Consider the following 17,476-nt stretch of genomic DNA (forward strand, 5'->3'; position numbering starts at 1 on the left):
ATCTAGGCCAGTGATGGCAAACTTATGGCACGGATGCCACAGGTGGCACACGGAGCCATATCTGCTGGCACATGAGCCGTTGCCCTAGCTCCGCTCCAACACGCAGGTGTGTGCCGGCCAGCAGATTTTTGGCTCACACAGAGGCTCTGAGAGGGCATTTTTGGCTTCCAGAGAGCCTCCGGGGGGATGGAGGAGGGCATTTTACCCTTCCCCAGCTCCAAGGAAGCCTTTGGAGCCTGGGGAGGACAAAACATGAAGCTACTTAGATCTGGTCTATAGCCCATCCTGGAAGGACCATTCTGCAGGACCTGCCAGTGAAAACGAACCTTCAGGTGCTGCTCACTGACAGAGGGTTGCAGACTGTCGTAGCTGAAAATGGAGCTTGGGAAGCCCGTTTTCACTGGCAGAGCGCTTGGGCCACCGCAGTCACTCCTGACATGACTAACATTGAGCTACATTTTACTCTGCTAGCCATTGCCGACTGTAGGGAATGTTGCTCATATCTGTTTCAAGGCCATTGAGCCATTGCTGTCTGAAGACATTTCCACAGTCACATGATCAGCATGATGCGCCTGAGCACTGTTGCCTTCCCATCAAAGTGGTACCTATTTATCTACTCATATTTGCATCAGGGGCAGTTTCCTTTTACCTTCCTACCGGTATGCTATGGACGCACTGCAACATTTCGCCTAGTGCGATTTTGCTTCCGTGCATGCGCAGAGGGATTTTCCTTCTGCACATGCTCAGAGAGGTGAAAAATAGAGGGGGAAATAGCAATGCACACAGACCAGCAAATATAGCACTGGAGCTGTCACACCAAAATTGCACAATTGGCAGGTCACTACCGGAGCTACATACCAGACTGCACCGGTAAAAACCCACCCCTGATTTGCATACTTTCAAAGGAGCAGTGCAGTAGCCTAATAATCAGGGGGCTGAAAGTTCGATCCTAGGTAGAGGCAGGTATCACTCTCTCTGGCAACATTGACAATATATCTGCTGAACAAAACTCCATCTTGGCGACAGGAAGGGTACCGGGCCATTAAAACACTTTGCTAGCTCCATTCAGTCGCCCAGATTCCACTCCACAAGAGTTGTATCAAGGACAGGAGCTCACCACATTATGTGCCACTTAGGTCTTGAGAACCTGGGTTGTAAACTTTCCAGCCCACAAACCCAGAGTCGTAACCACTGAGTCACCACACCGCTTCAAGTTGCTAGTGCCATCAATTTATTTCTCTACAGTGTTTTTCACTGCAAAACTAAAACTACCAAAATAGTTTTGCGTTGGTCAAAATATCTCATACATGCAAAAGAGCAAAATGAGAAGCTTAGCAGAAGCTAAGATCTTTGTAGAAGATTAATCCCCAAACACAGCTTCGTTGGTACTGAGCTTGCTCAACTGACCAATACTGGAAAAATTATGATTAGAAAAGGAAATAGAATAGGAGAAGTATAGCAATGGAGCAAGGTATTAGAATTATAAACAGTATCATTTCATATTACCATGCTTTGTTGCATTCCCAGTGTCACAGAGTATCACACAGGTTTTGGCCCTGGTTTAACCTAAATGGAAGGAAAAATTTCCTAGCAACCTTTGTGGAGTGGTGTTATAGAAAGATAAGGGAGCGAAGAAGGCAAAGATTTCTATTCCTTTTAAGTTTCAGTGCTCAATTTCCTTCCCACAGATCATGGCATTAATTCTTGCTAGAAATCCTGTTGAAGTACATTTCTCTCTGGACTCACTGGCTTGATCTCTGGTAACACTGAGTTATATTATCCACAACTTGTTGAGTTCTTAGTTATGACAGTAATTTATCACATTTTTTTAAAAAGCTACCGTATTTTTTGATGTATAAGACACACTTCCCCACCCCCACCCCAAAAGAGGGTGAAAATGTTGGTGTGTCTTATACACCCAATACAGACATTTTTGACCTCCCGAAGCCCTGCCCTTGTGTCCCATTTTTGCAAAAAAATGGCCCAATTTTTTTTTTTGCAAAATGGATTGCGCTAAGAGTTTGGGAGGCCTGCAGACAGATCCTGGGAGCTGGAGGATGGCAAAAATACCCCTGCTTTTGTGAAAAAACGGGCAAAAAAGAGGGCATTTTTTTTGCCAAAACAATCTCATTTTTGCAAAATAGGGCATCCCATTTTTTGCAAGAGTGGAAAATGGACCGGTTTTTGCAAAAATTGGGGCCTTTTTACCTTCCTCTATCCCCCAAAACCTTTATGCGCCCAGTTTTTTGCAAAAACAGGTGAAAATGGGTCCCTTTTTTTTACAAAAACCAGGTACGCAGAGGTAGTAGAAATTTTGAGTAGTTTGGAGAACCAGCAATTACCACCTCTGGCTGGCCCCAGAGTGTGGAAGAACGGGGATTTTGCAGTATCCTTCCCCTGCAACAACTATCAAACCACCTACCAAGCCACATCCACAGGACCACTAGTAAAAAAAACCCTCTGATGTCACCAGTGGATACATGGAATTATTTGCTCTTACGAAGTACAAAATATTTCCGCTGCCAATGCAACAGCCATCTCGTTTATTTATTACTTGCATATCTTCTCACATTGTTGATTTGTGGCACAGACCTCAAGGATGAATAATAAGGGGATATATTAACAATCAAAGAAGGATAAGATGGGAAACGGTTTTCTAACTAGCAGTTGCTTCCAGAACACTGGTAATTAAATAGAGCTAAAGCAGAAAGGATTAAGAGAATTATGATTTGTTCTCCTTGTTAAATGCCTTTTCCCCAAACCCAACTGCTTTCTCGTCTCCTGACAAGTAATAATTAAATCAGATTATTCTAGTGCGAAATAATGAACAACCTCTTGTGGCGAGTGCCAAGACCTTTGGCTCTGTTTGGTTCCTACATTCTGTTCTGTACATAATATTCAGTTTCCTGATGGGAAAATCTTTATCAAACGACATGTTTTTATCTGGGTCTTAAGAAGTACCAAAAAAGAAGAGGATAATGTCAGGGGTTTCTCGACAGTCCAAGCCACATGCTACAGACTCAAGTTACTTTTCTCTTGAATTTCCACTTTCCCTTCATCCACAGTAAAAGTATCTGCCAAGAAAAGTAGATGTCAACAAAAACTTCAATACGCACGCATCGTGAGCCACGATGGTTGTTAGTATATTGTATGTAAATATGTTGGGTGTTGCAATACATAGGCTAACAATGTAAGACTGTACCTTTAAGAGACATGCTGGTTGGCCATAAGAGGGAGCCAACGATGTTTATTCATTCATTCATTCATTCATTCATTCATTCATTTATTGGATTTGTATGCCGCCCCTCTCCGCAGACTCGGGGCGGCTAACAACAGCAATAAAACAGCATATAATAATAATCCAATACTAAAACAGTTAAAAACCCATTATTATAAAACCAAGCATACAAACAGACATACCATGCATAAAATTGTAAATGCCTAGGGGGAAAGAGTATCTCAATTCCCCCATGCCTGACGGCAGAGGTGGGTTTTAAGCAGCTTACGAAAGGCAAGGAGGGTGGGGGGCAATTCTAATCTCTGGGGGGAGTTGGTTCCAGAGGACCGGGGCTGCTACAGAGAAGGCTCTTCCCCTGGGTCCCGCCAGGTGACATTGTTTAGTTGACGGGACCCAGAGGAGACCCACTCTGTGGGACCTAACTGGTCGCTGGGATTCGTGCAGCAGAAGGCAGTCCCTGAGATAATCTGGTCCGGTGCCACGATGTTCCTCTTGGGGGAGTTTATACCAGAGAGATTTATATTTGCTGTGTGCATATTTGCTGTGTGCGATAACCTGGTTTGTAAACCATTATTAGGATTATATGTGTTCGATCACCTCGAGGCTCGACTACTGTAACGCTCTCTACATGGGGCTACCTTTGAAAAGTGTTCGGAAACTTCAGATCGTGCAGAATGCAGCTGCGAGAGCAATCATGGGCTTCCCCAAATATGCCCATGTTACACCAACACTCCGCAGTCTGCATTGGTTGCCGATCAGTTTCTGGTCACAATTCAAAGTGTTGGTTATGACCTATAAAGCCCTTCAAGGCACCAGACCAGATTATCTCCAGGACTGCCTTCTGCTGCACGAATCCCAGTGACCAGTTAGGTCCCACAGAGTGGGTCTTCTCCGGGTCCTGTCAACTAAACAATGTCGCTTGGCGGGACCCAGGGGAAGAGCCTTCTCTTTGGCGGCCCTGGCCCTCTGGCCCCCAGAGATTAGAATTGCCCCCACCCTCCTTGCCTTTCGTAAGCTGCTTAAAACCCACCTCTGCCGCCAGGCATGGGGGAACTGAGATACTCTTTCCCCCTAGGCCTTTACAATTTTATGCATGGTATGTCTGTATGTATGTTTGGTTTTATAATAAGGGTTTTTAACTGTTTTAGTATTGGATTACTATTATATGCTGTTTTATTGCTGTTGTTAGCCGCCCCGAGTCTGCAGAGAGGGGCGGTATACAAATCAAATCAAATCAAATCAAAAAATGATATTGGACTGTGTAAATACTATTATTTTTTGCCTATCTGTATATAATAATATTGTTCTATTTTGTACTAAGTCTGATTCACTGACTGACTAACCCTCATTGCTACATTAACTCTACTTAATGTTTGTTGAAGGTTTATTATATTACCTAGACATTCTAACAATGGTGTTGTGGTTAGAGTGCAGTACTGCAAGCTACTTCTGCTGAGTGCCAGCTGTCTGAAATTTGGCAGTTCAACTCTCACCAGGCTGAAGGTTGACTAAGAATTTCATCCTTCCGTGGTTGGTAAAATGAGGACCCAGATTGTTGGGGGCAATATGCTGACTCTATAAACCACTTAGAGAGAGCTGTAAATCACTGTAAAGTGGTATACAGTGTTCCCTCGATTTTCACGGGTTCAAACTTCGCGAAAAGTCTATACCACGGTTTTTCAAAAATATTAATTAAAAAATACTTTGTGTTTTTCCCCCTATACCACGGTTTTTCCCACCCGATGACGTCATATGTCATCGCCAAACTTTTGTCTGCCTTTAATAAATATTTTTTTAAATAAACTTTAATAAACAACCCTGGTAATGATCTAAATGGTTGTTAAGGGAATGGGAAATGGTAATTTAGGGGTTTAAAGTGTTAAGGGATGGCTTGTGATACTGTTCATAGCCAAAAAAGGTGTATTTACTTCCACATCTCTACTTCGCGGAAATTCGACTTTCGTGGGCAATCTCGGAACGCATCCCCCGCAAAAATCGAGGGAACACTGTATAAGCCTAAGTACTATTGCTATTGCTATCTGCTGGTAGCCAATTAGCACTAAATCTCACCACCCACGTTCAACTGACAAAGGGAAGCTGATCAAGTTTAGAAAGAAAAGCAACAAGGCTCAGAGAGCCTCAAAATCCCCACAAACCACATTGTTCTTAGGAGCAATGCATGAAATTCAAAGTGCAGGTTTAAATCTATAAAGCGGTAGAATGGCTTATTGTCAGATACCTTCAAAAATTTCTTCTCTAACCATATTTGACGCATCTCAGGCAGAATTGCTAGAGGTTTTCAGTTTCACAAAGTGAGAAGGATTCAAAAATGATGGCTTCCATTCTGTGTGAAAAGCTTCCCTCTGCAAGTTGACTTGGCAGTTGTTTTTTATTATTATTATTATTATTATTATTATTATTATTATTATTATTATTATTTAGATTTGTATGCCGCCCCTCTCCGAAGACTCGGGGCGGCTCACAACAATGACAAAAACAATATTATAGTGGCACAAATCTAATATTAAAAGAAATAACTAAAAAGTTTAGATATTGATCAGAGCTTTTCCAGTAAAACGAGATAAGTGAGGATGGTACTGTTTTATGGTGTGTCTGGTTAATGACTCCACATGACTATTAGTCCTTTATATATTATTAGATCCTTTGTTATTTTTTATGGTAGCAAGGATTATAGTGGTATACAAAACAAATTCCCAAGATTTCGCATAGATATTAAAGTGCAATTAAACAGATGTTAGGGCATCCTTAAAGGCCATTCAAGATTAATTCCAAAAGAATTGCAAGTGCAAAAGAAGGAAAAAAGACGTACAGCAACATCTAGGAAGAGTTGCAGAGTCTATGTAAAAATTATATAAAAATTATCCTGGGGAAGAAAAGATTGCTAATACAGGCAGTCCTTGAATTATGACCACAATTGAGCCCAGAATGTATGTTGCTAACTGAGAAATGTTTTACATTTGTCCCATTTTGTGATTTCTTTTTCTTGCCACATTTGTTAAGTGGATCACCACAATTGTTAAATTAGTAACACGGTTGTTAAGTGAATCTAGCTTCCCCATTAAATTTGCCTCTCAGAAGGTCGCAAAAGATGGTCACATGATCCCAGGACACTACATAATAGGAACCAGTTGTCAGGCATCTGAATGTAAATCACATGACCATGGCGACGCTGCAATTGTTGTAAGTGGGTGAAAAATGGTCATAAGTCCATTTTTTCAGTGCCATTGTAACCTCAAGCATTAGGTTTCGCTAAGTGGATTCTCGTGCAGAAAGCACCCTCAACTTACAAAAAAAGTAGGACAGAACTCCCTTTTGCTATGAGGGAGGGAGAGAGAGAAATAGGGAGAGAGGGGGAAGAGAGAGGGGTAGAGAGAGCGAGGGAGAGAGAAAGAGGGAGGGAAGGGGAACAGAGTGGGAGAGAGAAAGGAGGGATGGAGGGGGAGAGAGAAAGAGGGAGAAAGGGGGAAAGAGAGAGAGAAAGAGAGGAGAAAGAGACAGGGGAAGGAGAGAGAGAGAGAGAAAGAGGAAGGGAGGGAAAGGGAGAGAGAAAGAGGGAGGGAGAGAGAGGAAGAGGAAGAGAGAGGGGGAAGTGGGAGAGAGAGAAAGAGGGATAGAGGAGAGGGGGAGAGGGAGGGAGGGGGAGGGAAGAGAGAAAGAGGGAGGAAGGGAAAGAGAGAGGGGGGAGAAGAGAGAGGGAAAGAGAGGGGGAAGGGGAGAAAGAGAGAGGAAGCGAAGGGAGAGAGAAAGAGACAGGGGAAGGGGGAGAGAGAGAGAGAGAAAGAGGGAGGGAGGGGAAAGACAGAGCGGGAGAGAGAAAGAAGGAGGGAGAGAGGGGAAGGGAGAGAGAAAGAGGGAGGGAGAGGGAGGGGGAGGGAGAGAGAGGGGGAAGTGGGAGAGAGAGAGAAAGAGGGATAGAGGAGGAAGAGAGAGGGAGGGAGGGGAAGGGAAGAGAGAAAGAGGGAGGGAAAGAAAGAGGGGGGAGAAGAGAGAGGGAAAGAGAGGGGGAAGGGGAGAAAGAGAGAGGAAGCGGAGGGAGAGAGAGAGAGGATCACATTCACATATATAGACAGACCATATATAGTATTTACTATTTATAAACCTCTGCATTTGAGGACTTGTTTGATGATCCATGAAAGTTAATATCATCATTACTTGGCGAGATGTGCTTCAGACTATTCGGTGTGTGTTTTTGGATATCTCATGCTATCCAATGAGCCCAGTGGTTTCCCATGTGAGTATTAACCAGGCCTGTCTCTGTTTTGTTTAACAAGATCTAGCAGCAAAATAAACCAAATTTAAATGTAGCTGGCAACCTGACAAACAAGTTCACAAGGCCTTGACTAAAGTTTCGGGCTATTGTGGTCATATGTGCCTCTAAGGACCCTCTACCGATGGCTCAATGAAAGTTAAGCAGGGATTCTACTTACAATACGCTTACCACTAATTTACGGCACCTCGGCACAGTGCTAAAATAAAAAGATGCCTATGCCAGAGGATATGCTAAAAACAAAAAACCACAATTTGCAGAAAATCCTTTTGTGTGTCCTACAACGTTCCCCTCTTTTGCCACTCAAATGGAACTGATGGCCCACTGATGGCACACACTGGCAACAGTGCAATAGATGAATTGTATTTTGCACACAAGCATCTTATCTTAATTGAAAAAGATTAGCTGTAAAATAAACAAATGGCCTCGGAAAAAAAATTGTTGTTTTTATAGATGTGGGGCTGTGGGAATACATAGTTACACTGTTGGATGTCATCCAAGCTCATCTCAACATTCAGCTCTGAACAAGTTGCCTGGAATTAGTACAACAGCAAAATAAACTAAAATTAACAAAGCACTGAAGATTTTATTTATTTATTTATTTATTTATATTAATTTTGTCCAATACACAATACATACTGAAGAGGATAGACATGAAGTATTATATATAAAGAAAAGATATAAAAGTAGAGGAGAAAGTATATGAAAGGAATAAAAGATATATGAGATATGAGATAAGGAGAGACAATTGGACATGGGACGAAAGGCAGGCTAGTGCACTTATGCACGCCCCTTACTGACCTCTTAGGTACCTGGAGAGGTCAATCGTGGATAGTCTAAGGGAGAAGTGTTGGGGGTTAGGGGTTGACACTACTGAGTCCGGTAATGAGTTCCACGCTTCGACAACTCGATTGCTAAAGTCATATTTTTTACAGTCAACCTTGGAGTGATTAATATTAAGTTTGTATTTGTTGCGTGCTCTTGTGTTGTTGCGGTTGAAGCTGAAGTAGTCATTGACAGGCAGGACATTGCCGCATATGATCTTGTGGGCAATACTTAGATCGTGTTTTAGGCGTCGTAGTTCTAAGCTTTCTAGACCTAGGATTGATAGTCTGCTTACGTAGGGCATTCTGTTTCGAGTGGAGGAGTGAAGGGCTCTTCTGGTGAAGTATCTTTGGACATATTCTAGGGTGTTGATGTCCGAGATGTGGTATGGGTTCCAGACAGATGAATTGTATTCAAGGATATTTTGGCTGGATAATATCTGATATTAAAAGACCCCTATCTTTGATTCAGGATAAAGAAATGCCAAACTCCCTGGATTTATAAACTTATAGACTTGAAGTACAATTTGGGGTTTTTTTTAATTAATTAATGCACTAAACATTTTTATTTTATTTATTTATTTTGACCAATACAAATCGAAAGTTAAAGAGAATAAAAACATGTAGTAGTAAATATCAGGGAACGGATAGAAGAAAAGATATGAGAATAGAATACGTCAATGAAGAGTTAGAGGAAAGGATAGGAGAGAAAAGATATATAAAATATAGGAGAGACCATTGGACAACATCCAAGTAACAATATCCTTATAAACCTAACAAGACACCATCAACAAAGGTCAACATAGGTTTACAACTCTTGGAAACTTCTCTTTATAAAGAATATTATACTGTCTGAGTTATGTCTAAAATGGCATACAACCTGTTAAAATGATGTGTATACTCTAGATGGAATTCCTAGTAGTAACTAAATTGGTATTTCTAAGATGCCTAAAAATGCATTCTTACTGCAGAGAATTCCCATAGATAGTGGATCTGCGTCAGTAACTCAACCAGCTATACATGGCAACATATCATAAACATGTCACATAAAATGCAATAAAATTACAGTGGTACACCTCTACTTACGAACTTAATTCCATGACCAGGTTCTCAAGTAGAAAAGTTTGTAAGAAGAAGAATTTTTTCCCATAGGAATCAATGTAAAAGCAAATAATGCATGCGATTGGGGAAACCACAGGGAGGGTGAAGGCCCTGTTTCCTCCCAGGAGATTCCAAGAGAGGCCCCATGGAGGCTTTTTCCTACCTTTTCCAGCCCTGCTTCCTCCCAGGAGATCCCTAGAGAGGCCCCATGGAGGCTTTTTCCTGCCTTTTCCAGCCCTGCTTCCTCCCAGGAGATTCCTAGAGAGGTCCCACAGAGGCTTCACCCTGCCCTTTCCGGCCCTGTTTCCTCCCAGGAGATTCCTAGAGAGGCCCCACGGAGGCTTCACCCTACCCTTTCCGGTTACACTTTTGGAAGTTTGGGTTGGTAAGTGGAAAATGGTTCTTGAGAAGAGGCAAAAAAACCACCCGGATCTTATCTAGAAAAGTTTGTACGTAGAGGCATTCGTAGGTAGAGGAACCACTGTAGACAAGACATACCTATCCAAAAAATTCCATTTACTAAGAGTAGGTTTCTTCCTATCTTTTAACAGTATTTTCAGCAGCCAAGTTTCCACATCACTCTCCACAATATATAACATGTACTTTTTTGTGTGTCTTTAATCAACCAATCTCAATTTCTTTGATTATATAAATTATTTTACTCCTGTTCTTTGAATCCAGAAGTTTACTGATCACCATCTTTCAAATCTATTATTTGCATGGCTTCTACCATAATCAAATCTGAATTAAAATGACTCAGGGTACAAGTAGATCACTACTGAAGGAGGAAAAACGAAATAACCGACATTATTTAAGTACCAGCATGATTTGACTTAAATACAAATAATTCTTTTTCAAATGTTCATCTTTATTATAAATATTATGCTTGACTTAAAAAAAAGGCAATATGTTTGTCATCTAGTTAATCTACCACTGCTTTTAAGGGATTTGAAAACTGGAATCTTACATTTGGTATATGTTCAAGGCAACTTTAACCGGTTCAATATGCAACTCTCTTTCATATAGATTTTGTGATTGTGGGGTCTAGTTACCAATTTAGTTTAGCAACGAAATGTCTCCAACAAACCAAGCTCGGAGAACATCAAGGACCCTACAGTTCAACCTTCTCTTTTATTGATTGTGATGGTTTTACCAACCTCCAGGAACACAAAACATCTTTTGCTCAACATTCCCCTCTGCATTTCACATACAGTTTTAATATCCAAGTGTAATTTTATCAGCCTGGCTTGAGTTACCTTTATATTTTTCTTCCTCCAGTGTGTCAATTTCATTTCCCTATTCTCCTATACAGTGGTACCTCTACTTAACAACGTAATTCGTTCCATGACCAGGTTCTTAAGTAGAAAAGTTTGTAAGAAGAAGCTATTTTTCCCATAGGAATCAATGTAAAAGCAAATAATGTGTGCAAACCCATTCAAAAAGAAATAAAAGCTTGGAATTTGGGAGGGAGGAGGAGGAGGAAGAGGAGGAGGAGGACAGTCACTGCCGAAGGAAGAAGGTGGTGAGGGGAATCAAAAAAATCCAAAACTTTATTATTATTATTATTATTATTATTATTATTATTATTATTATTATTATTTATTAGATTTATATGCCGCCCCTCTCCGTAGACTCGGGGCGGCTCACAACACAATAAAAACAGTTCATGACAAATCTAATAATTTACAATTTAAAATATTTTAAAAACCCCATTATTAAGCATACATACATATAAGCATACCATACATAAATTGGGAGATATCTCAGTTTCCCCATGCCTGATGGAAAAGGTGGGTTTTGAGGAGTTTACAAAAGGCAAGGAGGGTAGGGGCAGTTCTAATCTCTGGGGGGAGTTGGTTCCAGAGAGTCGGGCCCGCCACAGAGAAAGCTCTTCCCCTGGGGCCCGCCAACCGACATTGTTTAGTTGACGGGACCCGGAGAAGGCCCACTCTGTGGGACCTAATCGGTCGCTGGGATTCATGCGGCAGAAGGCAGTCTCGGCTTTTTTTTTTTAAAAGAGGGACTCTGAGGCAGCGAGGAGGAACACACGCTTCCCATACACCCAGAGCGAGGCTGCCTCCCATACACTGCACCAGAGGGAGAAACCCAGGCAGGCGAGAGGGGGGAACCTCCCGCTCCTTTGACCGAAAGGCACCGGCAGCTGCTGCTGCTACCTACTTCCTCTTCCTTCCCATGCTGACGGACTCCTCCCTCCTCTCGCTTGCTCGCTTTGTAGCCGGCGCCTTTCCTTCACTGTGGTGACTCCTCGGTTTGGCTGAAGCCGAGTTGATTAGAGAGGCCCCACGGAGGCTTCTCCCTGCCTTTTCCGGTTACAGTTTCGGAGACTCAGGTTTGTAAGCGAAAAATGGTTCTTGGGAAGAGGCAAAAAAATCTTGAACACCCAATTCTTATCTAGAAAAGTTCATAAGTAGAGGCATTCTTAGGTAGAGGTACTACTTAGGTAGAGGTACTACTGTTTTCTGCCATTTTCTTCAACTGCTTGCTTGCGTAACTTTTTCCAAATTATATCAGACACCACCCTTGAATCCTTGGAGAAGGCAACTGGAGATCATTTGAATGGGAAAACAAATAATCTAATGCCTCAAGTTCAATCCCTGATATTTCCATTTGAAATACAGTGTTCCCTCGATTTTCGTGGGGGATGCGTTCCGAGACCGCCCGCAAAAGTCGAATTTCCGCGAAGTAGAGATGTGGAAGTAAATACACCATTTTTGGCTATGGACAGTATCACAAGCCTTCCCTTAACACTTTAAACCCCTAAATTACCATTTCCCATTCCTTTAACAACCATTTACTCACCATTATTACTGGTGCTCACCATTGAATAAGGCACTTAGTGATCCAGATATTTATAAACATAATTATTTATTAAGAATAATTATTATTTTTTGTTATTTATTTGCAAAAATTATTAGTTTGGCGATAACGTATGACATCATTGGACAGGGGAAAACGTGGTATAGAAAAAACCCCGCGAAGTATTTTTTAATTAACATTTTTTGAAAAACCATGGTACAGTGTTCCCTCGATTTTCGCGGGTTCGAACTTCGCGAATAGCCTATACCACGGTTTTTCAAAAGATATTAATTAAAAATTACTTCGCGGTTTTTTTCCTACACCACGGTTTTTCCCACCCGGTGATGTCATATGTCATCATCAAACTAATAATTTTTGCAAATAAATAACAAAAAAATAATTATTGTTAATAAATAATTATGTTTATAAATATCAGGATCACTAAGTGACATATTCAATGATGAGTACCAGTAATAATGGTGAGTAAATGGTTGTTAAGGGAATGGGAAAGGGTAATTTAGGGGTTTAAAGTGTTAAGGGATGGCTTGTGATACTGTCCATAGCCAAAAATGGTGTATTTACTTCCGCATCTCTACTTCGCGGAAATTCGACTTCCGCGGGCGCTCTCGGAATGCATCCCCCGCGGAAATCGAGGGAACACTGTATAGGCTATTCGCGAAGTTCGAACCCACGAAAATCGAGGGAACACTGTACATAGAAGTCCTCAAGTTTTGATCAGACCTGGATGCCAGGATAAGCCATCTAGCCTGGTAATGTTTATTTATTTTATTTATTTATTTATTAAATTTGTATGCGGCCCCTCTCTGTTTACTCCGTTCTCTGAGATTGTAAAGTGATTATCTTTTCTATCTCTTGCTCCCCGAGGTTTTTTTTTCCCAGCAAACGACTTAGCATGGATCTTTTTGCAAGTAAAACATGCTAGTGAGGGAAAGAAATATTGAGGCCAGAAACCAGCTTCATAGCCACATTAATACTGAACAATTCATCATACCCTTGAGAATATCCTAGAACCGATAGATGTGTGCATATTAAGAAGAGAAGCAATCTCTCTCTCCCTGAGTTGTTTACACAAAGGTAAATCTGATGTACCACACAGTGTCAACCCTTAGAGCATTACCAGCACCAGGATCAGATTGTTCAGTGTGCCTCAGCTGTTTCGTATGCAGTTGACCTTGAAGGATTTACAGTGTGTCAAAGAGACATACAGATCTTTCTAACACTGACGTGCAAATGGTCTTTGATAAAAAAAAAATGATGCATGCATTTCAACATCAGTAGCTCTGGGAACATCCATTTGATATTTTTTTTGAAGCCTCAAACCCGATTCCCTAAAGACTAGAACATGATAAGAGTAACTAGGGCCACTTTCTCAGTTTAGCCACATATTGTCTTAAGCATAGCAAGGAAACCAGCTTTTGCAATTTCCAAACCATAGTTCAGAACCTGGTTCCAACTGGCCTGTTACTCATTGAATAAACCCGTTGTAGTTTATTCTGAAATCATGGCTAAGTCAATTTTTAATACATAGTAAATTGACATCCTGAATTAAGAAAACAAAAGCAACTTTATGATCCATCAGCCCTGGTTAAAATTGCAAAATGTGTCCATTACCCATGTTTAACTGAACCACACTGTACTCATTTAACACCAATGTATCAGTTCACATGACATACTGAACTATAAGCTAGCAATGCAAGCTAGCTGAGATGAACTTGGATAGTTTGTGTCTTACAGCCCAACCAATCCCTTAGCATGCTACTGTATGAGCTATAATATGGATTGTTGGGGCATAGCATGTTGGGTAACACTGTGCATTATTAACTTGGGTTTACCGTTTACTGGGTGTGATTCCAAAAATATATTATGCACACTGAGTCACTGCCAATCAATGTAAACCAAGAAAAGCAGCTCACAGAGTTCTAAAGGTAGATTACTAGCACAGGTGATCAACAAGGATTTCAACCTCCATAATTACCAGAACAGTTGCAACATCCTGCATCTCATTACTGAATTATGCAAATTTGATGTGGACATTTACTAACTGGTTAACTCAACAGCTGATGTGTTCACATAACACAGGTGAAACCATAAACTAATCCATTAGCTTGATTTGCTACAAACCAACCATAGAAACATAGAAGAATGACAGCAGAAAAAATCCTCATGGTCCATCTAGTCTGCCCTTATACTATTTCCTGTATTTTAATTTTAGGATGGATATATGTTTATCCCAGGCATGTTTAAATTCAGTTACTGTGGATTTACCAACCACGGCTGCTGGAAGTTTGTTCCAAGCATCTACTACTTTTTCAGTAAAATAATATTTTCTCACGTTGCTTTTGATCTTTCCTCCCAACTAACCTCAGATTGTGCCCCCTTGTTCTTGTGTTCACTTTCCTATTAAAAACACTTCTGAACCTGATAAAAACCACCTGATAAAAACCAAGCACATTTTGGCTGAGGGTTTAAGTATGTCATGAGAACTCAGACAATGGTTGAGTAAATCATAGTTAAAGATACTGTACAATGTAAACAGGGCCTTGATTTTACCCAGTCGTAATCTAGCCACTGTGAGCTATGCTCATTACTGATTCCAAAAAAACCCAGATCCACGTTTCAGCATACTGTATTTTGGTGATATGCCTCGGTTCTATTCCAGGGGTCCTAGGAATCTAGCAATAAAATAGTTTCCCAAATGGGTCCACTACTAAGACAATGAAATGAATGCTATGGCAAAAGAGCAAACCAGTGTTAGCAATACTTAAGGCCCAATTCCAGTTACCAGGAGGAGCTCTTCCGGCATTGAGTCTTCCAAAGGCTTCTGCAGAAGCCAAGAATCTATGCTAAATGAGCTGCTCTGGGAAAACGAACCATTAAATCAATTATCTCCATCATTCCACAATAACATGTGTGTAGCATGTCGTGTGGCTGCAACAGCCAGGAAATCTCCCCACCTACCCACCCACCCTTCTTTCGGGAGAAGTGCAAAGGGGAACCTGCCAAGGTTCATGCCATCTCAATTTCACCCTGTGGTCAAAATGGACATTAACACCAATCTTGGAAGGCTGACGGTGACACTAATGTACACTCCGTTTTTGCTTCCAAGTCTACAAAGCAACGTTCTCCCTTCGGCATTTAGCACAGGCCACACATGTAAAGACCACCCAATTAATCCTTGCAGAAAACCCCGGATCTTTTCCACCTATTATACATTGTCTTCTGTTGCAAGGCTGCTAAAAAGGTAAAAGGTTCAAAGGGAGGAGGGGGCAAACTAAAGGAAGGCAGCTTGGACGCCAGGGCAACGGTTTAAGGATGGGAAATTGTGGCAACCTATCAAATGCACACCAACCAACAGATACACACAATCTGCCTAGAAACCTTCCCATGCTTTCCTCTCTAACTATAGGAACAGCATTGCTGATTCTACAGCGGAAGGCAGCCAAAAAATAAAAATGAGAGAAAGAAGGGAAAAAATACACTTGACTTGCAAGTGTGAAATCAGCAGCTTTCCAAATGTGCAAAAGGTGGCTCTCCAAGACAGCTCTCCCTTCAAATCAATCTTCCTCCCCCTTTTCTTTATTTTTTTCCTTCCTTCCTTCCCCCTCCCTCCCTTCCCTCCTCCTTTCCTTCCTCCTTCCTTCCTCCTTCCTTCCCTCCCTCCCTCACACTTGCAGCCGAGAGATGCACCATTAAAAAGAGACAGCAAGAGAGACAGACAGATGTTTCTTCCCTTTCCTACCCACCCAACCCTTCCTCCTCTCCGGGGGAGGGGGGGTTCGCCCGTTTTCCTTCTCAGCAAACCACCCATAATACATTCCTCCGCGTCCTGCAAAAGGGGGAGGGGGGAGAGAAATAATCCAGATTAATGTAGATTATTTCCCCAACAACAGCCCCCCTTTTCTTTGCAACCAGCTACCCTCTTCTTCTTTTTTTGCAAACTTAAGGCGATGCTCAAATCATCTAACCGGGAGGGGGGGCAGGAAGGAAAAGGGAAGGCTGGAAAAGGGGGGAACTGTTCGGGTGGGTTTTAATGCCCATCCCCACCCCACCCCGACTCCCCTTCCCCCTGCCCCTTACTTACCCTCAAGGCGGACAGGTCGATCTCGTCCAAGCTCCGAGCCGGAGAATCGCTCGCCATGTTTCCGAGGGGGGCGGCTTACACCTTCCGCGCGCCCTCGGTGGAGATGGCCAAGGGAGCGCAAGCCCAAGGTTACCAGCGTTCCGGGGCAGCCCTCAAGGCAAAGTCCTCCGTCTCTCGTCCCGGCCTCGGGGCGCTTCTCTCCTCATGCGCCGCCGCCGGGAGGGGAGAGACCTCCCCTCGCGCTCTGCCTTCCTCCTCCTCCTCCTCCTTTCCCCGGGAAAGGCGCAGCGGAGAACCTCTCCAAAACGCGCGCGCCCCAGAGGAAGGGGAAAATACCGAGGCGCGGTGCCCAAAATCTCGTGCGCCCCGGCGATGCCAAGGAAAGGAGGCGCGCGTTGCGATTCCTATTCAGGGGCGCCGGTGGCTCGGCGGAGGCATGCCGGGCTTTCCCTCCGGGCGACGGCTCGGCTGAAGCGGCTTTCCACTTGCTCCTCGCGGCGAGAAGAGCTCCGCCGTCACGGCGGCTTCCTGGGAGGAGAAAGAAGCCGCTCGAGGGGCGGCGCCTGTGCGCGCGTTGGAGAGTCGGGCGGCGGCGTTGGAACCGCGGTCCGTGTGCTTGCCGCAAATTGGGTTCTCGGCTGGGGAGGGGGTGAGGAGAGGATCGCCCTTGAAACGCCTCAGGAGATCCACCGGGTTGTAAAAGAGGAGCGCAGGAGGAAGGGGACTTAAAAAATGGAGGCAGTGCCGGAGGATCTTTTTTTGTTTTGCTGTTGCTGGTGGGTGTCGCTACCCGATTCTGGTTGGTCGAGCCGGGCTGAGAAAAATCCTTTTTCCCCCCCCCTCAAAAAAAAAAGCGCAGCCCGATCCTATGAACGCGGGAGAAAGAAGAATCAGAGTTGCGCGATCTGCGTTTTTAAAGAAAACCTATCAAATCTGGGTCGAGAATGGCAAACGCGGAAACGGCGCTTTTTGCGCGGATGGGCGAACTTCTGCTTCAACCCTCGCGCCTCACACCGGCATAGGATGACGGGCTATGTGTGTATATGCACGTATATATGTATGTATGTCCGTCAAGGTAAACTCGGGCTTGGCCCCAAGTCGCATTT

At 42.9% G+C, this 17,476-nt stretch overlaps 1 protein-coding gene across 9 annotated transcripts in view; it reads right to left on the reverse strand.

The window, feature by feature from the left end:
* TNIK (TRAF2 and NCK interacting kinase) overlaps positions 1 to 16,887 on the reverse strand; it is a 420,651-nt gene extending 403,764 nt beyond the window's left edge. For all 9 annotated transcript variants that reach the window (XM_070753635.1, XM_070753632.1, XM_070753630.1 and 6 more), the window contains exon 1: positions 16,371 to 16,887. In XM_070753635.1, coding sequence (XP_070609736.1) covers positions 16,371 to 16,427 — 57 coding nt within the window. In that variant the 5' untranslated portion in view covers positions 16,428 to 16,887. The remainder of the gene's footprint in view (positions 1 to 16,370) is intronic.
* Between the last annotated feature and the right edge of the window lie 589 nt (positions 16,888 to 17,476).

This window comes from Erythrolamprus reginae, chromosome 5, assembly GCF_031021105.1.
Source record: "Erythrolamprus reginae isolate rEryReg1 chromosome 5, rEryReg1.hap1, whole genome shotgun sequence".
In the NCBI taxonomy this organism is placed as follows: Eukaryota; Metazoa; Chordata; class Lepidosauria; order Squamata; family Dipsadidae; genus Erythrolamprus; species Erythrolamprus reginae.